The 23965-nt window shown below is 41.0% G+C and overlaps 2 protein-coding genes across 2 annotated transcripts in view; both read right to left on the minus strand.

The window, feature by feature from the left end:
* Nucleotides 1-1328: 1328 nt before the first annotated feature.
* On the minus strand, nucleotides 1329-8827 carry e2f7 (E2F transcription factor 7). Its single transcript, XM_079454129.1, has 13 exons — nucleotides 8625-8827; nucleotides 7809-7877; nucleotides 7446-7727; nucleotides 7208-7358; nucleotides 6896-7117; nucleotides 4265-4423; nucleotides 4027-4158; nucleotides 3785-3946; nucleotides 3638-3704; nucleotides 3283-3544; nucleotides 3073-3205; nucleotides 2701-2990; nucleotides 1329-2615 (listed from the first exon to the last, which is right to left on the minus strand). The coding sequence occupies exons 2-13, from the start codon at nucleotides 7875-7877 to the stop codon at nucleotides 2460-2462; spliced, it is 2085 nt and encodes a 694-aa protein (XP_079310255.1). The 5' UTR covers nucleotides 8625-8827; the 3' UTR covers nucleotides 1329-2459.
* Nucleotides 8828-9734: 907 nt separating this feature from the next.
* Nucleotides 9735-23965, minus strand: part of cog5 (component of oligomeric golgi complex 5) — a 48742-nt gene continuing 34511 nt past the window's right edge. The window contains exons 11-22 of the mRNA XM_079454271.1: nucleotides 22358-22439; nucleotides 20123-20306; nucleotides 18930-19091; nucleotides 18702-18801; nucleotides 16348-16458; nucleotides 15795-15857; nucleotides 14470-14573; nucleotides 13344-13581; nucleotides 13074-13150; nucleotides 12398-12524; nucleotides 12009-12088; nucleotides 9735-11706 (exon numbers count right to left, since the gene is read on the minus strand). Of these exons, the coding sequence (XP_079310397.1) occupies nucleotides 11595-11706; nucleotides 12009-12088; nucleotides 12398-12524; nucleotides 13074-13150; nucleotides 13344-13581; nucleotides 14470-14573; nucleotides 15795-15857; nucleotides 16348-16458; nucleotides 18702-18801; nucleotides 18930-19091; nucleotides 20123-20306; nucleotides 22358-22439 (1440 nt within the window). The 3' untranslated portion in view covers nucleotides 9735-11594. The remainder of the gene's footprint in view (nucleotides 11707-12008; nucleotides 12089-12397; nucleotides 12525-13073; nucleotides 13151-13343; nucleotides 13582-14469; nucleotides 14574-15794; nucleotides 15858-16347; nucleotides 16459-18701; nucleotides 18802-18929; nucleotides 19092-20122; nucleotides 20307-22357; nucleotides 22440-23965) is intronic.

Raw genomic sequence — 23965 nt, forward strand, 5'->3', positions numbered from 1 at the left:
ATTGTCATATTTTCATAGAACATACCTACTGTACCATTTTTCCATAACTGTATAATATTTTCTCAATATTGTATTCTGTATTTATTCTAACTGTATATCCTGCACTTCTGGTTAGACCTAAACTACATTTCGTTACACTGTACTTGTATATGTGTAATGACAATAAAGTTGAATCTAATCTAATCTAAAAAAGAAACAGTGCCATTTGAGCAAATCAACCTTCATTTGTATTACTTGTGTATTTATATTCTTCTTTTTATTGTTATTGTATTTATCATATGTTTTTACAGAATGCACAAAAGTACCAAAGCACAGATGGTATTAAAGCTCTTGAATATGAATCTCTGACCTACAGTTCCTCCAAATAAAATATATTTAGACACTTATTTTACACTTCAAATGTCTGGACCTCACTTCACATAAACTGAAAACACGTGTCCAAACACTATTAAGGGCCGACTGTAAACGCATACTGGTTCTCAACTTTAGAAAGCCTCTGTTTGGTGTGTTTTAATGTGGAATAAACTCAAGCTGTCACTTGTTCCACCGTTTGGATTTCAGCTGGAACGCAAATGACACCAAACGTCCTTCAGCAGGAACGTCTCATGAACAGAAGATGAAGAGACAGATGGAGGTCTGATGTTCTTTTCTTTATATGGACAAATGAGTTCTGGGTCAGGAACTAAAGAAATTAAACATATGATCTGCTTATTTAGGTTTCCATACATATGAATATTTCTGTGGTCTTGAACCCACGAAGGACTCCAGTATTATTAAACCGGGCGACATTTTCCATTCCTTCACCTTCTCTACTTATCCACAATGCTTGGTTCATTTGTCATCTGCCATATCTAATATTGCAAAAGATCAGGAGTTTCAAATTTCCTACTGGTTTGCTAGCATGTTAGATTTAGTTGACAAGATTTTGTTGTGATGAATAATCGTTTTGCTAAGGGATTTTGTTTAAATGGCATTAATGCACATTTAAAGTCCCAGTGAAATAAAAAATAATGCCTATTTTCACATGAAATATTAATCAATGTGAATCATTGTCTTTGGTTCAAATCTGAAAATGCACTTCCTTCCTGTAATGATTATCCATCTTTAATGCCGTATGGTAGACTGCATAGGCCCCTTCAACTGTCAGTCTGTCGAAATGCAACAGCTGTTTTAAACATACAATCAAATCGCAGAGTAATATGAATAGAAGTAATCTATACAGCTGCCATAGTTGCAACAAGGTTTTCAAACTGCACCACAGTTTCTGTTGCACGTGTTTTATGAAGATATAAAGAAAACTTTTGTACTGCACGAATGAACATATTTTTAAATCCATTTAATTTATAATTCAAATCAAGATACAACACCTGTATTACAACAGACCGATGTGTACATATACACAAAATAATCATTAAAAGCGTCAACCACACACACAAAAGCACCATAGAGTTTTAGCAGTGCCTTCCTTGAAGGTGAAACAGCCGTAAACATCCAGCAAAGACATTTCAACACTGACATATACAGAAATTAACATGTATAGAAAAATATTCAATGCTGAGTTCAGGTACAATAACTCTGTACAGAGTACAAATTAGGGTGGAAAATTCATCCAAATGCAACTGGAATTTAAAAAAATAATTTACTACTAGTCTAAAACAATTAATACATAAACATACTTTGTTTCAAGTGACAGTACTGTGATAATAACTCCAGTGATCAGAGATCAAATTCACTGGCGGTTTCAAGTATTTCAAGTTTTATTTGATTTTTGATCCACAGCCGTAACACATGAGAACTGAACAATACGTCAAAAATCACAACCATTATTTTATTACTAAATCCCCAAATTTGTTTTCCTATTATGCTCATTTAGTTTAATGAACATCTCTCGCTTAAGCCCCGAAGAGTGCTTTTCCTCATAATTGATGTATCGGGTCAAAGCAGAAAATACTTCGGTCAAGTATCACACAATATTATTCGTAAGGCATGAGTGGCTTCAGACCGTTTGGCTCTCTCTCTCTTTTAAAGTGTCACTTACTAATGCAATCAACTAATGTACAATCGAGCAGATTCGTGTACATATACGTACAGCTTTCTGTACAGACTAAAGGTGACTTTAAGAGACCGATCCAGTCTCAATTCACATTTAAAATAATGTAGTGCTCAAGCAGATAACCAAGACTGGCTTGTTTATGAATTATCGCCCCTGGAATTAATAATATTAATATTAAATGCACTTCCAATAAACTCTCAGATGGGGTGAAATAAAAATAATGTGGGGGAAAACTAATCTCTCAATCCAGCCACAAGAGGGCGTGTAACAGATGGAACTCTAGACAAATCCAGAGCTCGAATCTTAATACATGTACTCATCTGATGTTCAGTTATAACAGTTTTTGAGCTGGTCTTTACAGTGTTATGCAGCCCATAAACTAAACACTTACACGAAGCTCTCAATTTTAAGTGTTGTATGCGTTTAAGTGTTCGATGTCCAGCTTCCTCTGGGCGGAGCCTCTTTTGCGTGCCGCTGGTGGTGACGCAAGTAATCCAAAAGCTCCAGGCGTCTCGAAGAAAGAGTTGGACCACAGCGCTGCTTCCTTTGGCGTTGAAGGAGTCTGAACGTTTATAGAGATACATATAAGTCTTAAAGGTACAGTAACCAAAACAATTTCAAGGTAAAAAAAACTAAATAGCACTGACCTGCATCTGTACAAGTCGAGGGCTCTCTTTTCTCAACCCCTGACCCTGAGGAGACAGCGTGGAGCCTGGTCCTCTGTACCCATGACTCTCTGCATTGTTTACCTTATCGGCCATACCAACGCCTGCCATCAAAAAGCGAGCGGGTGATAGGACTGTTGGCACGCTAAAACTCAAAGCGCCGGCAGCTCCTTCAGCACGGGATGCAGGCACAAGGAAGTATGGAACGGCTACGGCCGGCACGCCTCCCTGTGTGTGCCCTGCCTGCATGAGGAAGTTTAGACCATTTAATCCTACAGACGAATGAAACAAAAGGTTAGAATGACTACGACACACGAGACAGACATCCGATGCATGAGAAAACGATTCATGTACCTGCTGTGTTTGGAACATAGAGATACTGAGAGGAATGATGGGGTTCTGTATTACTGCGCTTTTCCACACCGTCCTCCTTCAAAGGTCCGTTCCCGGGCGAACCTTCCCTGGAGTCGAGAAATTCCCTCTCAGCCTAAATTGGAAAAAACTTGTTTAGTCAAAGAGGTCCAAACATCATCGTGTTTACAAACATAAGTTCATTATACACACCGTCTCGCTTTCTGTAGACTCAGAGTGTTTGCTTCTTTTAGCGGCATGATTTTCATCCTCCTCTCGCTCTCTTTTCTTCTGATCTGTGACGGGTGACCTCTGACCCGGAGTGACGCTCTCAGGGACGTGGCTGCTGTACAACATGAGCACAGGGGTCTGTGGCAGGTACGCCACCGCCTGCGGAGTAAACTGAGCTGTGTATGGAGTCTCCGGCTGACGGGACACAGCGACCGATGTGGAGCCAGCAGAGGGCGCTCTGGGACTGAAACAGAATCACAGTACATTATATACATGTTCAGATGAACATAACACACGTGGTATTTTAAGGACAGGTTTAAATGCACAGTGGACTCACCTGTCTTCAAACTGCAGTCGACATGCAACACTGCTAACACTTTTCTTGGAGAAATCCACCGGCTCGTCTGACACAAAAGAACATTCACGTTAACCTTTGTGTCTTACACAGAAGTCGTGCTAGAGCCGTGTTCAGATCAGATCTTACCTCTGCCGTCTCCGTGAGGTGTGCTGGGGGCGGAGTTTATCAGTCTTCGATTGACAGGAGGGGTGGGAACGACCTGAAAAGATGAATGTCGCACCATCTTCTCTCGCCGCTCTGCTGTTCCTGTGACAGTGTGAGTTCCTGACACTTCCAAACTCTCTGAATCTAAATGAATTTAATCATTTCATTATTCACAATACGACATGTGGTTTTTAAGTTCAGCGTTTAAACAGATAGTGTCATACCACTGCGGAAATCAGAGGGTCCGATCCATTGGAAGATTGGCTTCCGGCTGTTCTCTTCTCGCACGTGAAGTTTCTTGATCAGATTGAGGCTGGTGAGGACGTTTGCGATATCATACAAGCGTCGTACCTTAGCTAAACAAACAAAAGCAGAGACTGTGATCTGTGTTTCAATTTACGAAGGAATGAATCTTTTATTCATTTGAGGGAGGCCGGATGGAGGCACTTCTTGTGGTCTTACTTTTATATTTGCTGTGGCTGGAATCATCTTGACCCTCCTCGATCAGAATCTTAGCAGCCGTGTCCAGCGTGACAGTCCGTGTTTTTGACACCAGGAACAACATGACAAACTTCTGGCTCATGATGCGCAGCGATTTATCTTTTCTCCGACTAGAGGTCACTGTTACAGGAGAGAGAGACAAACCATCTGTAATAGAGGTCGACCGATCATCGTTTTTTTCCCCATTAATCGGTTCCGATAGCGATAACTTTCATTAAACTGTAAAAAATCCCCACCGATAGTTTTTCCCGGTTGCGTTTGATCCAGACGCAGCAGAGAAAGATCTACTGTGATATGCAATGAGAGCATTTAGAGTCAAACAGCGACCTCTAGAGGCGGAAATAAAAATAAAACTGACAGCCTGGGGTGATACTAATAATTTGTAATAACTTGTAAATAATTTGTTGACAGTATTCTGCAATAATGTAGGACAGCAGTATTTTACAGACAAGAGCGCGCTAACATTAGTATCCTAATAGCTTAGGACAATATGAGAGAAAATACATGCAAACATGTTTAAATGTCACGACTATAGGCATTTATCAATAATAGTTTGGTGTGCGCCCCGCAACAGAAAACAGATTCAGAGATTTCTGTGGCAACATGATCGGCTAAAATGTTAGTGACCATTTTTTAAGGGAAGAAACATGCATATACACACGACAATATAGTACATCACCAAAATCACGGAGGTCATGTTTATATCTTGCGCGTTAAGACTATAATGTAAATCTCACGAAGTGTTAACAGAGAGCCAGCATATCTACACAGTATTACGGCTAAAGGCAATCCCCTCCGGATACTTTATAGGCACAAACTTCCAAACATTGCTCAGAGACCAAGGCCATGACTCCATTCATATCATATATTCATTTATGAGGCAGCTTTTAAAGAATAGTATTTTCAAGACCTGTAAGACTATATTATTATCAAGGCTATGTCTAAGTAAAAACTGTAAGTAATGTTGTAAAATAAAAAAAATCTAACAATTGATCTCTCAGTTGTCATTAATTTGATGCAAGAATTTTTTTTTACATTTAATTGTCAATGTAGAAAACACCTACTTTTTGGTTTTGTTTAAACCATACAGTTAAGTTTAATAGTTATAAATAGTTTATGTTTAGATGTTTTATTGAAAGGAACATTACAGTTTCATGGCAATACTGTTTATTGTTGTAGCCTAATAAACTTTATTGCCATTTTACTTTGTGTTTTGTTTCTGATTCATTGAAACTTGGAGATAATCGTTAATTAATGGTTAACGGCAGGTACTGCCCACCTTAGTTACCATTATAATCCAATATCGGTCGACCTCTAATCTGTAATGATGCTTTACATAACAGTTATTGACAATAAAATGGCTCTTACACAGAATTTATCTTCTAGAATGACAAACACACTTCTGTATGGACTGAAGACACGTGCTGTGATACTGAGGTTTCATAAGAAAAAAAACTAAAGAGGACAAAAAGTATGCACATTCAAACAGCTAACGGATTAAAAAAATGATCGAAGTATGAACGAAAACAAGAGAAGAAAAAGCTCTTTCCGGCTCTTTTAACACATTGCCATTTTATGATTTACAAATGAAGGAAATATGGAGTGAATTTCTCTTGTTTATTTTCAGATTGAGAAAAACAACACAAAACACAGTAACGCTGACTGCAGTAAATAAGGGCGAGTGGATAATAAGAAAAGCATCATGATTCGCCCTTCACGCAGGGCAATAATAAGCTTTCATTAGGACGGAAAGCCGTTGCTTAGCGACAGCGGCCACATGGGAAAAGAAGCGGGCTAACACGTAAAGCACATCAGAGGACAGTGGGACGCAAACATCCATCAGATCATCTTCATCAGTTTAACAGAGAAACTCACAAGTCTTTATGTACACAACCCAAAATGGCTTGATAATGATTTTGAGTGGAGGGTTGAGACCTGAAACTAGCATGCATATGCAACTTTGCTGAATTTCTGTACTTGTGGATCATTATATGTTGCTTAATATTTATGCACCCTGAGATGTTTTTTATACTTCATCGTTTTATCGCCATTTATTCAAAGCCACCATTGAATCGTAGTGCATCCCTAAATCGCTATGTAAATCACCTCGGATTAAAAAAACTACAGAACAATGAACAAGGGTTTTACAATAGTCAAATTGAAGTAACCAAGCTAGTTTGAGCAAATCATTGAGCTTTGCAAGGAAGTGCCTCCAAAGGAAGACTGAATGAGATGATTGAATCAGGATTTACACGTGTCTTAAGCTGCGTGAGGTCTTGATTCTCTGAATAATGAGCTTGACACCATCAACACAAAGGCCCATGGGTCGTGATGGGATTACATGTGATCAACACAAAGGCCAGCGCATCCAGACCTGGTTACAAGCGTTGTGCTTCAGACGCCGTTAACTGTTGACCTATTAATGAAACACGCGCCTTTAGCCGAGAGGCTAATGGTGACTGCAGGTTTAACATTTACACATGTGCAAGAGAGCAAATCACATTAATATGCACCCATGTGACTTGGGAACTTTTGCCTTAGTCTCCCCCAGGATCACATGTTGGCCTTGTGTGGTGTATGCGCGTGTCGTACCGTGTGTGTTTTGCGTGTGCTGTTCGGCGTGCGGGCTGCTTCCGTCTCTGTGGTCCATGAGCAGATGGTATCGCTGCTCTCGGCCCGTCCGCTCGAGCTCCTCGAGGGTTTTTGAGAGCAGCGATCGCCCGTGCCAGACGTACAGATTCTTGGCCATCCTGCTCACCAGCATCAGAGACTCCAGCACGTTCACAATGTCATAGATGCGTCTCCTCTCCACCCCTGTGGGACAAACGGTTTACACAAACACGTCACACATTTTGTGTGAAACATACGGCGAGTTCAGGCAGTTGTGTATTTTAAGGTTCTTACCCAAACGCGTGGCCACCTCATCCAGAGAAATGTTGATGCTCTTTGAGGCTTCTGGGTAATCGGGGTACAACGCCAAAAACTTTTGACACAGGAGTCCAAGGCTCTTCTGTTTGCGACTCGGCCTTCTCTCAGATTCATCTAATATTTCAAACTGAAGAAGAAGAAGAAGAAGAAAGACTATAGAAACTAAAACAAACAACATCAGACAAAATCACACGTGATTTGATAAACGCAGTACCTGACACGAGTCATCAAGATCCTCGTCGTCCTCCGTCACCTTCGCCTCATTCTCGATGGGTCTGAAGAGCGTCTTCTTCAGCTCTCTGTCGCGGATGTCCGGGCTGGCCGCGCTGATCAGCATCTTAAGGTTTGCTGTGGGGGTCCAGGGGTCCGGATGGCTCTTCTCCGGGTGTTTGATGGGGGTGATGTGTGTGGTATCCGGACTGCAAACTCTCCGATGTCCCGTCAACGAGTCAGACTTCAGCGGGGTCATTATTCTCCTCTCCACGCAAATGTTCTCCTGAACATCACAGAGTCGATTAAACATCTCATGCGGTCGAATGCGTTCATGTATAATGCATTTACATTTCAATCATCTTACTTTCTGCTCATTCGTGGTGTCAGTATCATCTGAGCCTGTCTTAATCTTCCTCACACTAACCATCTCCATCTATAACAAACAAAGACAACATTCAACACTTTACGTAGACTAACTTACTTACAGAACATATTATCTTCGATGGCTACTGTAATACATTATATTGTATAAAACGACAAGGCAAACAGTATATTAACATAACATTAATATGGTTTAAAATGCCATTAAACCTAAAAGTACAATGTATAAACAACCTCTGATCTATAGGTTATGAATGATTAAGAAAATATGTTATTAACTATTGGTATAACACCACTAATGCGTTAGAGAAACTGTTATAACATTGCATTGTAAACGACGTAAAGCTTAAAACTGATATTGTGATAATAACCTTTAATTGACGTGATGATAATAATGTAAAGTTTGAATGAGCCATGTGATAATGCAACTTACAATTTGAAACAGTGATGACGAGGAGGTGGTGGGAAAGTTTTGGCGCAAAGATCTCGAGCAGTTGTTTGGAAAGCAGTTTTACACGAGAACAACTTACATCACACGACTATATAAAAGTGTATTTGTTTAGATAAACGTATGAAATCATCTCGAATAAATGTTTATTATTTTAGATCAGTTGTTGAAACTTAGCAGCTAACTTTGTAGCTACACTATGACTAGCTCCATACAGTGAGGTTTTTATTTTCTGGTGATCTGTATGTGGGGTAATAAAGTCCTGCAGGGGTAGAATTAAAACACATAAACATCATAAAGCGAACACGAGTGTTTGGATGAGACAGGCAGATTAAGAGGTGTTATCCTTACCTGAAACTCCCGTCCGCTGAATAAAAAAACACCACAAAACTGCGATCAAATCCTTCACGGGACAATTCTTCACTTTTCCTCTTTAAATCGACATATTTTGTCTTTTAAAGGCGCAGATTTGTGCTGTGAATCTTTCGTCGCTTTTAGCCGCTGCTCGCGAAACTCAAACGAATTACCCGCTAAAGCTTGTTTTCTGGCGCTCTACAGAACTTCACGCTCGCTCGGCCAATCACGACGGGGCGACGCGAGCGGTTCGGCGGTGATTGGTCGAACGCGTAGGACATTCCTCGGAGCGCCGCGCGTAGCCAATCGCGGCAGCGTTGAGGCCGCGCGCGCGGGGGGGTTTGTTGGCGGGGCCGTGGGCGCGCTGCTCGTGATCTGTGGCGCGTCTGAAGTCTTAAAGGCGCCGCGGTGACTCTGTGGGGAATAAATGGATAATTCGGCGGGGTATTAAAACATTTGCCACCAATGCCCCCGGGCCGGGATTCGTTGACAAACGGGATAAAGGTGGGACGTACAGGTGGGGTTTTGGCGCGACTGGTGGTTTTCTCGCGGGAAGTGTGGTTATATGAGAGGTGGGTTTCTGGATCTACCCCCCCGGGATGCCCCACACCCACAAACTTACCCTACACGAGGGTATATCTGAACATAAGATTACAGTCATTATACACAAATAAACACCAAACAAAACACTGCATGAAGTATTTCATTACAGTATTATTTTTAACAGATTAAGAAAAAATGACAAACCTTTTATGATGTTATTAATGACCGTTTTTATGGCATTGTGTTATTTTACAAACAAATAAACGTGTTAGAACTGTCTTTTTTAAGTTATTTTAAGTTAAACCATTTTTCTTGAAAACTATTAAGCTTATTTCTTACTTTCTGTTCTGTTTGAGCTCAAATGTACATGTGCACCTACTGTAAAGTATTTTCATAGTCCATTCCCACTGTATAATGTTTTCCTAATATTGTATTCTGTATTTATTCACTTTATATCCTGCACTTCTGGTTAGACCTAAATTACATTTCCTTACACTGAACTTGTATATGTGTAATGACAATAAAGTTGAATCTGTTCTAAAGAAAACACTTGTAAGAATCACTATGTTAAAATGTAACTTTATATTATTGACGTGAGACAGGAAATGACACCAGTTTTAAATAAAATATTAGTTGACAGCGTTACAATAAAGAGCATCTTGTTAGTTTGTCGTGTTTCATATTTCTTAGGTTTATTTTAACTTTTATACTGACTACATATTACACACAGCAATTGTTTGTTTTAAATAAAGGCCATGACAAAGGCTGTTCCTTTGTTTACAGAACGTTTCTCTCCTACTATATAAAGGCCAGGGTGTCTCCAATGAATATGTTTAACTCTTAAACCATCTGAATGTTAAACAGGTGAATTGCCGAATTGTTTGCCTGCATGCAATAGATTAGGATTATTTATTTAGTTATTCGTACATCCAGTTAAATTATGTATAGGAGGCCAGATATGCCCTGCTCAACTAAAACGGCAAGAAATATTTCAGCGTTACTGCTTCTCTTGCATGCACAAACAAATTCATTCGAAGGCATAATTATTCAGAACAGTTAGTATAATGCATGAATCACATTTACATAGTTATGAGATTATAAAACGAGAGAGAGAGAGAGAGAGAGAGAGAGAGAGAGAAGCAGTATTCTAGCTGTCACCACACGTGTCCGAATCCAGGGGAAAGGAAAGGCAATGTGGAGACAGAGATGAATGAGTGTGTGATGTCTCTGAAGACCATGTGAAGGTCTCTGGTGGTGCAGGAGGAGACAGAGAGAGACTCTGAGATTCAAACACAAGCACCTCTGCTAGAACCTGAGCTGAATATCAAGAGAACATCAGACATCACTCCTTACCCAATCTCTGCTGAAGCATTTGAGAAGCGACTAAACCAGCTCATGCTGTACGGAGCAGGTGTGAAAGATAGAAATTGTCTATATACGTTTTTGGTCACGGTTTGATGTTATTATGCATTGCACTGACATTCAGGGTCAAAATCATTTTTTCTGCCACCGTACATACGAATTCGAAAGCCAATTATTCTGTCTTCTGTAAATTCAAAGATATAAGAGATGCACTCAGATATACTTTATAGCGTTTTAAAACATGCATCTGACAATAATGATACATAAGTGACAGGAAGTGCACAAAGACAACCGTGAATACAACAGGACACGTATATGCCATGAGAAATGATTGACAACAAAGCGCTTGGAAGAATTGTGCTAAAGCTGCTAAAACACATCAGATAAACCAGCAGACGCTACTCACAAGACCTTCATTTTACCCAAATGTTTGACACATTAGTTTCACAGCCTGAGATTTAACCTTCCACTTTACATCTGAATTAGTTTTTTGTTTGGTCGTTGTCTATTATTTCTCTTTTTTAATCTTGTGCTTTTTTAGCCATTGTAGCTTAATTTGACAGGATAGTGAAAGAATTTCATGGGACATGTCCATTGCACCATCCAGGCACCCAGGCTGCTTCATATAGTAAAATAATCATTTATGAAACATTTCATCTTAATTCTGTATTTTGGGTGTAATGTTGAACGAGACGGTTTTCCGGTTGTTATGACAACACACATCCCTTCAGGGTGATGTAAGATCTATTTACTCCGGGGTCCTGATCATCTGACAGGCCACATTTTGAGATAAAGACGTAACAGCTGAGATGAAGAATCACGACGAACTTTAATTAGAATTAATTTACACATCGTGTATTTAACAAAGGATTCGTTTCAGCTAAAAGAAAAATTGCAGAACATCTGTAGAGGCATTAAATAAAGTATGAAATCCTTCGGAAAGTCATACGAGTGCCAGTAACCAAACAGCCCCATAAAAACCATTTTAACCACATAACTAAGACTTTCTTTTGGAATAATGATAATTATAATTCATGTTTTGCGTTTTAGGATTGTTCAGTCCTATGACGTGCTGGTGGCTTTCTGCAGGAGCTGAAGCATGATGGGATAAACCGGAGCAAACTCCTTCCCCTGTCGGGCTCGAACAGACTGCACGTACGCCTCCAGCGCTCCTCTGTAACCAAAGACACACACACGTTTTCATTTGAACAGCATGGTTCTGTCTGTAGTGCGCCTCTAGAGAGCGCTGATGTCTTACTGAGAGTTGTAATTCACATTTGTGTACTGAACAGTTCATGTCTGTTAAATGAGTCCATGGTTCCCCGAAATCTAATGACCGATAAATCTGCTTGACACTGTTATGATGTCTCAAGTCTTATGCATTTACCAGAACAACGGTTAACAGACATTGCACTTAACAAAAGTGTATTTGATCAAGTAATTTCCATCAAAGTGGATTGTAATGACAGATCGGACCTGATGAGCGTCAGTCGGTCCTTCTCTGACGGATGATCGTCCCACCACTGAGAGTAACGTGAGATCGACCACTCCGCTCTCTGTGTTTAGAGAAACAAAAAGAACAAAACATTGATTCATGGGAGTAAAATAATAAGAAATTACAAATACTCAAATTTTTACGTCAAAGAAGGTAGATAGTTTGTTTTTGAAATGGACTTTTTTACACATTTTTCTACAACATCATTCAGTTCATTGGAGAGTCGGGGTGGGGCAGCTGAAGTGAACTGCCTCGCTCAAGGGTATAATAAACACAATGTGACCTTCAAACCCTCTTACTTTCACACAGCCAAACCCTCAATCCCTGAATCTGTACAACAGAGAATTGGTGTGTGTGTGTATGTGTGTACCTGGTGTGGGGATTTGAGTTCAGCGGGAGCGCGGCTGAACAGAAAATGCAATATGGTGCTGTAAGGAATCAAATCTCCCAGCGTCTGACTGCTAGCGATGTGTTCGTTCGTCTGGAACAGAAGGGGTCTGAAACAGCCAGAGACAAAAACATTCATATCCTATTCACTGGAGATCAGTATACGTCAGAAAGATTCAGAAAGGGGACTCAATAGAATACGAAAACCAATGTGAAAATTGAACGACCTCAGATCACAAAAGACTGCAAATAAAACCCAAACAACGAACAAAAGATTAATTAAAAGCCCGCTCTTAAAGCAAAACTACACTATTATATATCTATTGCTTTTACAAGCATGATGTTTGTTATTCATTAGTTGGCACAAATCAAGTCAATTGAGAAACTCAAAAAGCTCAACGGAAGCTTAAAGAGTATTACAGTTTATCTGACAGTGTGTTCTCCCCATCTCATCAGAAAATCATCTCCATTAATAACCTTCCTCTCTCTCTCTCTCTCTCTCTGTTAATGAACAGTCATGTTCAGCGGGAACGCACCAGGCGACCTCTGTTCACCAAGCGAGAACTCAGCGGGACGAGGATGAGAACACAAGATGACACGAATCAAGAGTTTGTGTGAGAGATCATGAGGTCTACGCAGTCACACAGAAACAAACTCACCGGAAGGATCTCAGCAGACGATACGCCTTCCCCAGATCTGACACGCGTCTGCAGAGAGGAGCCACGGCCAACTCCATCTGTACACACACACAACACACAGTTAAAACTCACAGACATCGAATGAGTAAGAGACAGACACATTCCTCATTCCCTTTCATTATGTCAAAAAAGAGCTGTCAGGGTTCTTATCCGCAGAAGAAAGTCAGGTTTGAAGTGAGGGAAGGGAAATTTGAATGAGGAAGGCTGGAGAAAGACCCTCTTCTTCCTCACCTGGGCAAAGTCAGCCGCCAGTCTCATCTTGCCTCCCTCACAGAGCGGCCGCAGGAGGCTGGCATGGCGGATGAAGAGGGTGATGGCACGCTGGGCGATGTTCTCCGTGCTGTCGTACAGGAAGTCCAAACACTGCAGCGGGCGGAAATAATCGCTCATCACACGCGCGATGAAGCCCTGCAGCTCACGCATGTACAGAGAACACGGCACGTCTGGACGGCCACCTGCAGGGAGAGGACTACACACGACACGAACATTACTTATGTTACTAACAACTAGATGTAAGTCAAGAAAATAAACAAGATTCATTGAAGATCAAACATGTTTTTCTTTCACACACACAGAATCTTTCTTGATTTTGAACAGGTTTCTCTTCTCGGAGTGGCTGATAGTGGTCGATAGGGTGAAAGCGAGGACGGATCTAGATAAAGTCGACTCTATAGCATGTTTATTTCTCTGCCGTCTTCCCTCAGGAGCACCCGACAGCGGGGGCTGTAATAAAACAGACCCACCAAACCCGCACACAAGCCTCGGCCTCGAGAGATGTGGACAAAGAAAGCTGTGCTGAATCACTGAGGTTTAAATGTTATCAAACGCTGGCACATCACTCTCTGCTGTATTCACCGGACCGCCCGTGTGACAGAGAAAGAGAGCGAACGCTGAATACAGAACAGAGACTCCTTTATCACAGTCAACAAACAAAGACAAAGAGGAAAATAAACTTCTGTCTGTCTAGATATAGTTATCTCCTTCCTAACTCACATTACAATATCTTAACTTAAAATAACTCTGTCATTTAAATAGCTGTCATGATGCAGGGTGTTGCTGTGCATGTGTTAAAGGGACAGTTGACCCACACATCATTTATTCACCCTCATGTCATCTTTCTTTAAAAGAAGATATTTTGAAGAATGCTGATAACCGAACAACACTGGACACCATTGGCTTCCATATGAACGCCAAACCACTGATATCTTTCTCAAAATATCATCCACAGAAAATCGATATCAACACCTCTGAATTGAAGATATAATGTAGATGTCACGCTATGCTGATAATAAGATGTTTATGAATTCATACAGTATGCGCATCATGTGTTATTCCAGCCTGTGTGTTGTTTGCTCACCCAGAGAAATCCTCCTGGTGCATAGTGATGAGTATCGCTTCAACAGAATCACTGACAGAACTGAGCAGCGGCTGAACGGCAGCAGTCATCAGAGCCTGAACCGACTGCAAAAAAACACAACATCAGACATCTAGACACAAACACTGACACACAATACACCACTGACTTACCGCAGTAACACCAGAGTAAACTACAACAGCTATACCCTGAGGACTTGATGATGTGTTTCATTTAAGAATCTATTTAGTCTGATATGTTTCTCCAAAAAGTGCTCATGAGAAAGAAAAAGAGAATCAAACGACAGTGTAACTATCGAAGAGTATGAAGGTGTAAAATGGATGTAGATTATAGAGGTAAAATAATCTGGATTTGAACGTTTCCTTTTGCTCTTCATTTAATCTCATTGATGAGAAATAATGGAGATCTGTTATGAATGTTCTCGTTGCTCAAATGTTACTGTTTCCGTGTTTAAGAAAGTTTTTTCTTGATGCTCGAAAGTTTCACATTTGCCTCATGCTAACATCTCCTCTTTCTCCTCTTCTGTGATTGGCTGACATTTGCCAATGGGACCTCCGTCTGACCAGCGTGTGTCCGAAACTCGTATCTGGCCCTCCATCTTTGGGTGACATTGATGTAGACCCAACAGGTCTCTCGGACCGCTTCCCTGCATGCGTGAGATAAAGAGCAAATCTCGCTGCTCATCGCTCACTCGCTCCTAAAATCCCTCAAAAACAAAACGACCGCTCACATTCTCTACAGACACAACGAGGTTGGGTGATGATTGTGTCCCGTTTTGTTTATTATACCAATGACGTCATCACTTCTAAGGAAACCCAATGTTGCACTTTGATTCGGCGCAGAGCGTTTGGGATTGAAAGCAACCACGACCGACCTGAAAGACCAGCGGGTGGTAAAAGTGTTGGGCTGTGTTTTCACCTTGGGTTTCTGTGTTTTCACTAACCAATCGAGGGTTAAAACGCGCGCGTGTGTGTGTGAAGCCGGTGGCTTTTGTTAAAAGCTAAAGAGAAAAACAGAATGACCGGTTTACCCATCTGATAGCCAATTTAACCGAGGCGAGAGAGAGCGCTGAATTCAGAGCAGCTCGATGTTTACCCAATTACTTTCCAAAACCACCTGCGAGCGACTCGCCAGAATCTATATTGCCCTCATGTTAAGCTCTGATCATCACAGATGCACAAACCGTATCACACGTCACTGTAGTACGCTCAATGTAGACGAGAATAAATAGAGCAATGTTATGAATATGAGGACGTGTCCTGCCGTGTGCTGGTATCCAAACCAATTTCTGGTTGTGTGTGTTTTACCTCTAAAGATGCGTTGAGTGCCTGTTCAGCGGCTGGAGGACAGGAACCCAACCCAGATATGACCTGACAACACACACAGGCTAAAATCATTCACAACAATAACTGTCCTTCACACTCCTAGCTCTCAAAAAAACAATCCTGCTGAAACAAGCGCCAGTGAAACTTTCATCGCCTTCAGTTTAAATATTTCAACATAAAGCAATCTCACTTTATTACTTTATTAATCACAGTGGTGAGAGAAAGCCGGCATGTTTTTTTAATGGGGGAGATTGGAAACTCCATCAAGCGGTGCTAAAAGCCATCTGTGAAATGCAGCCGCTCGTATTGCACAGTGTGGACGGATTCTCTCCTGAGCAAAGACACAACACACGTGTGCGGTTTATAGTGGATCTCACATGTAACACTACAAGACTAATACTGTATTGTTTTCTTGGAGCTGGAGTCATCCGTATAGTTTTCGTTTTGGTGTGAACGGGCCTTCAAAACAATATCAAGGAGAGAGAATAATCAAAGTGTATATTGGCTTGTTCTTTTGAAAGCCGTCGTGTCGTACTTTGGCAGCAGCCTGCTGTAAGCGGAACAGCGAGTTCACCACGGCAACGTTCCTCCTCTGACCCTCCGTCAGGGGCCCGATCACCTGACTGGCATCACCCTGCGTACACAGCTGGAGAAATGAGAAAAAAAGCGAGATTAAGCAATGCATCAAAACAAAAAAAGGCTCAAGTAAATAATCAGCAGAAGCGAGGCTGTCGCTAATTTTCCCAGAGTTCCCCGCGTTCTTCTGAGGTCAGAAGCGCATTGCTCGGTGGTGGCACAGCGGTCAGTGTGCTGGGACCCACGGAGCTCAGACGGCAGAGGCAGCTGACATTGTGGGTAGGTGGAGAACTAACTAGCGGATGGCCATTGCGGTCACGCACGGACAACACACACTCCTAACAAACCTACAACACCGCAAAACCTGAAGAACAAAAAACAACACCTTTAAAGACGAGGAGATACTGTATAAAATGAGACCACCTGACAGAAAAGCCACCTATGATAGTGGCAACAGGGGGTGCTATGGCAACGGTCTAAAAATGGCACGGCAACAGTTCATTAGCGTTCCCGTGGCAGGTGTGGAGATGCCGAGAGAGACACAATCTGCTTGTAGGTGGGTTGATCTTCACACCTGACGGTTAAATAAAGAGCAAACTCCAGTGTGTATAAACATGCCTGAAGACCAAAAACATTCATGTGACACTCGAATCCTCAGCGCCATGCTACACGTTTACAGCCGTTTAAATTAACAATCCATAACTTTCGCCCCTCAATCCCCATATCTGTCCAAAATACTAATCTGCAGGTAACTTTAATTTACTTAACATGTACAATGGGATTGCTTGCTATATCAAGTGTGTTTCTCCCTTTTGCCCTATTCGTTGTTAAACTATGTGTGCAATGCATTGTGGGTAACGGTTGTCCTAGTCATACTGAAGGTCTGAAAGCTTACGCCGCTTTCTTGGCCAAGGCCCGCCCAAGAGGCCATATGACTGAAAGGTCAAGCAACCAATTACGTTTCTTTTTGTGTCGCGTCATGTTTAGAGGCGTAGAAATGTCCCAGCAGGAACATTCACAAACATGTCAAAAATGAACAGCACCAACAATAATGATTACACCGTATAATGTTTATACCGAGAACCTTTAGTCGATGGTGATGAATTCTTATTGCAACCGTTGTAAAAACGACAGCTTACTTCTTAGATCAAACGGCTTCGTGTTGTTTTCAGGCCGTCCGTTTAAGCACGCACGTCTCCTGGAAATCCTGTTAAATTCAACCAATCGTAATACGACTTTGAGCGTGCTGAAGTGTTTCCAGAAAAGGGTTCCTAATGTGTCAGACGTGACATCGGAGGCTGAGACTACAGCAATCTTTTGCTTTTATAGTTTAAAGAAAACCAAGCAGGATCTCAGGAGGCCATTGGACAAAGCGAAGATCTTATTGGACTGTGATGATTTACGTCATAAGTATTATATTGTGCGGAGAACTTCTGAGATGTAAGCTTTTTCACAGAACGAGGTCATCACATAATGAGGTCATCACAGAACGAGGTCAGCTTCTTGGAAACACAGTAAAACAGATATAAGAGCTCAATAGAGTTCGCCTTCATTTACACTGTCTGTTAAGTCGAGCTTAAACCAAAACAAACACTGCAAGGTGATCGCGAGGACCTCGTGAAGTTTGTGACAGATCACGCAACGTATTACCGTGATATCATCATGCCCTGAAGCAGGGCCAGAGATGTCATCGTATGACCCTGAATTGAGTTTACAGGATTCTGAATGGTCGGCACACACTCATCTGTACGGCAGGAAGCCTCGTAACTCATCTGCTCGCTGACATAAGACAGGTAGAGTCAGACACTGGACTAATCCAATCACAACCTCACCGGCCAGCTGTCATCCATCAGCTCAGAGTCAAGCAAGACAGCGCTGGCTGAAACTAAACATACAAACAAATCAAAGATAAAAAACGTTATAGAGCATCTCAATGTGAACCGTTCGCTATTGATGAAGCAACAGACTGATGTTATTTGCTCCAAAGTGTCAGCCATCCACTCTTCCGCTGACCGCCTACCGACCGAGCCAGCGTTCTGTTACGACCTGCTCTTTACCCTCCTCTTAACCTGACTGGTAGGGCTGCTATTTTTAGTCCAAATCAACGCTAACTAGGTAGATATGGTTCCTCCTTCCTCTTGTTCAGGTCATGGTTCTCGGCAGGTGCTCGGATCCTCTGACGCTCCCGCCGGTCCTCTGCTCTTGTAATGAGGTCGGTCGCTAACCATGTGTCAACTCCGCGCCAGAACTGAGGGGCATGAGAGCAGACAGCCTCCCCCCTACACCGCCTCATTATAACTGTGCGTGTCTTACCAATTGCTCTGACTTGACGCAGAAAAGCTGCACGGTCTTGGCTGCGTTCTTGGCCACCGCCACCGTCAGGCCCGGGTCCACGGATGCGACATTCAGCTCGCTAATGGGCGACATTAACACTCACATATCAACTACTGACAGATCATTACATCAGCGAGGGGCTTTAGATGGTCTTTAAATACAATAATTATCCTTTAGTTTGCGACTTTCGGAAATGGGAAAGTGTACCTGGCTATGGTCTTTATGATGCTGTCCAGCTCATCATTGGAGGGTGGGTTTCGGCCCCCCTGAGGGAACACGAGGTTGATGGGGTCAAAGAGGCGAGAGAGGGACTTGGACAGGTACGCGGCTTCATACGGCTGTAGGGAGCTCTTCAGATCCTTCTCTGGACTGGACGAAGACAAGACCAAAAGTTATACTGCGTTTTTTCTATTAGAACCCTGACAGAACAATAACAGCCGTTGGTGTAAAAAATAAACATATACCCTTTAAACATGATGTCATACCCATTATATCACTTGTTCGTGTCATCTTATAAGTAAAGTTTTGTCAGACCTGTCTGTGTCTAATAATTCACTGACCTAAATGGGTGGTTTTAATCAGAAGCACACCCGTAGAGATCATCACTAATGGAGACTAAATAGAAAATGTATGCGAGAGCACAGCGGTACACTGTAGCCTACATAGAGCGCTCATCCCTACAGGACATCCAGCACAAGTGACTTTAATTACGACAATCTTTCATTTCTTTGACCACTTTCAAAGTCTACACTGAGAAATATGACGTTTGTGGCTTGTTAATATCTGTCCCCATTCACATTAACACTAATGGCATGTTTTTTATATTGTGCCGGTCTCGGGCGATAGCTGTCCTTCGTTTCTCATTCATGAAGGCTGTAATTAAGTGTGAGAAAGTCATTTGTTTTATCGGAGCTTCTGGTCGTGTTCTCCTCTCAAGGGTCTGGACGTCTGCCTGGCTTTTGGTCTTTATGGTGTGGTGTGGACTGACAGCTTCAGCCACCGGCAACGGACACAATTATTATAGTATTAATGGGTTAACGTCACAAAGACCTTCTCAAAAATGTCAAATGGAGATCTTGAAGAAAAATACAGTTTACTCTCTACATCACGGCCACATGTGACACATTAACAGTAGTTTTTATTGCGGGTTGCCAGATGAGTCGTGTATCTTGACAAGCTTTTAAGGGTTCAATGATGCAGTTCATGTTTAGATGGATAATGGCATTTTAATGTATGATTTGATCAGCTTTTTCAGCATATTAGAGAAATGAGGTACTTCTGCATGACTGTGCTGTATACACTATAATGCAAAACAACATAATGGCCTCTTAAAAATGATTTATATTCTCTCTTCTTTGCAATGATCGGAGGTGATATATTGATTTATTGGCGATACTCACTCGTAATCTGGTTTGTTGCAAGTAAAAAGATCTGTGTCATGTTCGATGTCCAAACCCGCAGAGCTGCTCTCTAGCGCCCCCTGTACACTGCTGCTGTACTGCTGCAGACGCTTCCACAGCTCATTGTAAAGCCTCAGGAGTTTGGGATACTCGCCCTCCAGAGCCTGTTTGAGGAAGGTCGATGCTGAGAAAACAAATACATATAAAACATAAACAAATGAATGAATGAAACCCACCCATAGCTTCATTTAAGCACATATTTTAACACATGTAGCATGTTTAATAGTGACTACCTGACACAAAATATATGTCTGTCTGTCTGTCTATTTGTGTTTATCTGTGTCTGTCTGTCTGTGTGTATCGCTTTAAATGTCTGAATATCTATCTGTCTGTCTGTTTACTTGTTCTGTAAACCACACGGCATCACCTGACGCAGTGTGAGATGCGTTTCATCATCATCTCATTGCCAGGCTTATTCCAATAAAAGCACACTATACTGTATGTAAGCAGTGAGCCGTGCTTTTGTAGTCATGACAATAGAAACCCAACAACCAATCCCTTCTTTGTGCCTCGGTGAGCTTAAAACGCACAAATCCCTTCATCTTCCATCACTCACACAAAATCATCATTAAACACAGAGAACACCAGTGACAAAACCAGAGTCAAATGTGAGAGAATAAATGAAAATGAATCTTCATTAATATGATAATAACTGAACTTTACAGGTGATTAAATTCTCATTACAGAATATTATGCAGATTGTTTCATATGCAGATTGATTTGATGAATGTATAATCTAGTAGTTCTTGGTATTTGTACCTATTGTATTATTGCTCTTGTATGACATATGGCTTTATTGCTCCCTGAACTCTTTGGATAAAAGCATCTGCTAACTGACTAAATGTAAATGTAGTTCTGGTAAGGTCACTTTCAGCCTTTGTTTTGCCATCTTCTTACGCGACGATGTACAGAAATCATCGCTCATTTACTTATTTCATAAAACAGCCATGCAGCACATTTAAAAGCAGAAAATCTTTCCTCTGAGAAGGAGGTGAGATGCATACAAGATGAACGTAGGAGGAGACGAAAAAGTGAGAATCTCCAATATAACATAAAAACAGAGCTGTATATTTAAAACCTTTGAAGATCAAAGGTCTGATAAGAAACACATGAATGAAAATTTGAGCTTTATTCCTGTAATTTTATTCCTATGTGTCCCGTGGGTCCAGGAACTCAAACACAGACCCCACAGAGGCTCAATGAAAGCAGTTCAGGAAGGAATTATGGAAAGAGGCCGGGAAGCCCTCAGAAGTCACACATAGTGTAGGACAAAGAGGGAGAAATAAATCATTCATAAACGCATCGTTCTTTCAAAGCAAGTGATGTCTCGAGACGTTGTCCATGAGAATCGAATGAAATCTAATATGTTAGAAATGGTTTGGCGAAGGTCCCTCAATAGATGTGCATAAATAAATGCCCTGGGGTCAGACGTGCATTGAGAGGTTTTAAATCAGGACTGATAAAGACTCAGAAAAAGAGTAATGCACAGGCATTCGGCTAATGAAAGTGATGCAGAATGTCCTATTTGCCTTCTATCGATCAGGACGGGTGAAGCACACGGCATTATTAGCTCGTGATAACACAGACAGAGATCAATAGATAGTCTTGCCTTTAGGCCCGAGATCTAAATAGCATCTCTGATGTAAAGATGGGTGCCGTCATGAGTCGGGATGTAGAAATGATGCAGGAAAGGGTTAAAGATCGCTCTCAGAAGAGCGTTACGTGGGTAATAGAGTTTGAATAGGATTAGATTAGATTCAACTTTATTGTCATTACACATATAGAAGTACAGTGTAACGAAATGTAGTTTAGGTCTAACCAGAAGTGCAGTTAGCAAGTGCAGGATATACAGTTAGAATAAATACAGAATACAATATGAGAGAATATAATACAGTGGGCATGGACTATAAAAATATTTTGCAGTAGGAATGTAATATGACAGTAGGTTTATACTATGAACAATATATACAGATGGCTATATACTATGAACATTAATGTACAGGTGGATATGAACGGATAATAATTTAGACTGTGTAAGTGACTTAGGTGTGCATAATAGGATGTAAGAGCAGAGGAGAGAGGCGCAGGAGGGGAGGTTGTGTAACCCTGCAGAATGAGCTTTTGAGATGCGTGACGGGGCATCGTCTCGAAGAAAACCCCCAGACTGAGACTCACCGGTTGTGGCTTTCTGCAGCTCCTCGGAGAGCGACTGAGTTACTGAACTCCAGAAGGTGTGCAAGATGTCCGGCTGGCCTTCCTGAGAAGAGCAAACATTACACACATCAATGACAGACGTTGTGCGAACGTCGCAAATGCATTAACCAAACCGACAAATGAATCGCGATTAATCGTAATCGGAATAAAAGTTTGTGTTTACATAATATATGGCTGTGTACGGTGCGTATTAATTTTGTATTTATAAAAACAAACGCATACATGCATATATTTAAAAAATATATAAAACGAAAAGAACGTATATACATTTGAATGTCATTTGAATTATTTTATAAATATAAAGAAATACATCAAATATTTGTTATAAATACAAAATCAATATGCACAGTAGACATATGGCTGAAACAAACTTTCATTTTGGATGAAATTAATCGTGATGAATCGTTTGACAGCCCTAAAACATATAATTGTCTTGAGTACAAATAAAAAATTTGCCATCTTATTATTTCTCAAATGTTGCACATTGTCATGTTATATGTCAAATAACTAAATTGCAGTTTTAAAACAAAAAAAAATTATAATAAATAGTCTCCTTACTATAAACAAACTAAGACTTTGTCTGTGCTGTTCCTAACTTTTCCGTTTTTAAGAAATATCAGCATATCCACATTTACCAAGCAGAAAAAACAGAAGCTCCTGTTGTTCAAAACATGAACAGCGATTCTTTTAGCGTCTCCACCGATATGAATCATCACGTATAATGGATTTTCAACCGGCTCACGGTGAATCGTACCATCCGTACAAGTTATTGATAAAAACGCTCAATTTATGATTTAATTACTCCATTTAAGTTTTTGTACATAAAAATAAACACATTTTTTCTTAATGTCAAAGATTTTTTACCCTAATTCATATTTTGATGGTTTAATCGAACCTGAAGGGCCATTCAAAGCAAGTACCTTACACATACCCTCACTTTTGGTCCTACTGTACTAACAGATGTTTTATTTATAGCCAAAGATAAATGAATACGTCACACACACAGACGCAGAACATAAAAGCCTCCTCCGATGCCACTGAGTGAGGCGACAATAAATGTCATTCTGTAAACCAAGTGTACAATACTCCTGATTCAGTCTCTATCTTGTACTGTCAGACAGATGAAGAAGCACTTGTGTTGTGAACGAACCCAGCGGACACATCGCCCAACGTGTGTGTCACAAATCACCTGCTCTGAATGTCCCTGCACACTCACCGTACATCAGCCATAAAATCATTCCCAACACTGCATCCTACAACCAAGAAGAAGTGTGCATCTAGAAGAAGAAATATTAATAACATACAGTCCAAAATCGTATGGGTTGATCTTTTAATGTCCTCACACTTCTTCCAATTTTGGGTGGAAAACGAATTGTGATATGTACGTATAATCAGGAATTTTAATACATACACAGATGAATTTCATGTATGGTATCTCCTAAACATCAGGAAATTGCGTTTTCTCCTATAAATTCCTATTTCACACCTTTGACAGCTGTAGTACACCCGAGGGCCGTGTGTGTAGCCAAAAAGCCACAAGGTTTGTTTGCTATCGGAAAGCAGCTGGGA

The sequence above is a fragment of the Barbatula barbatula genome, assembly GCF_947034865.1.
Source record: "Barbatula barbatula genome assembly, chromosome: 4".
Taxonomy (NCBI): Eukaryota; Metazoa; Chordata; class Actinopteri; order Cypriniformes; family Nemacheilidae; genus Barbatula; species Barbatula barbatula.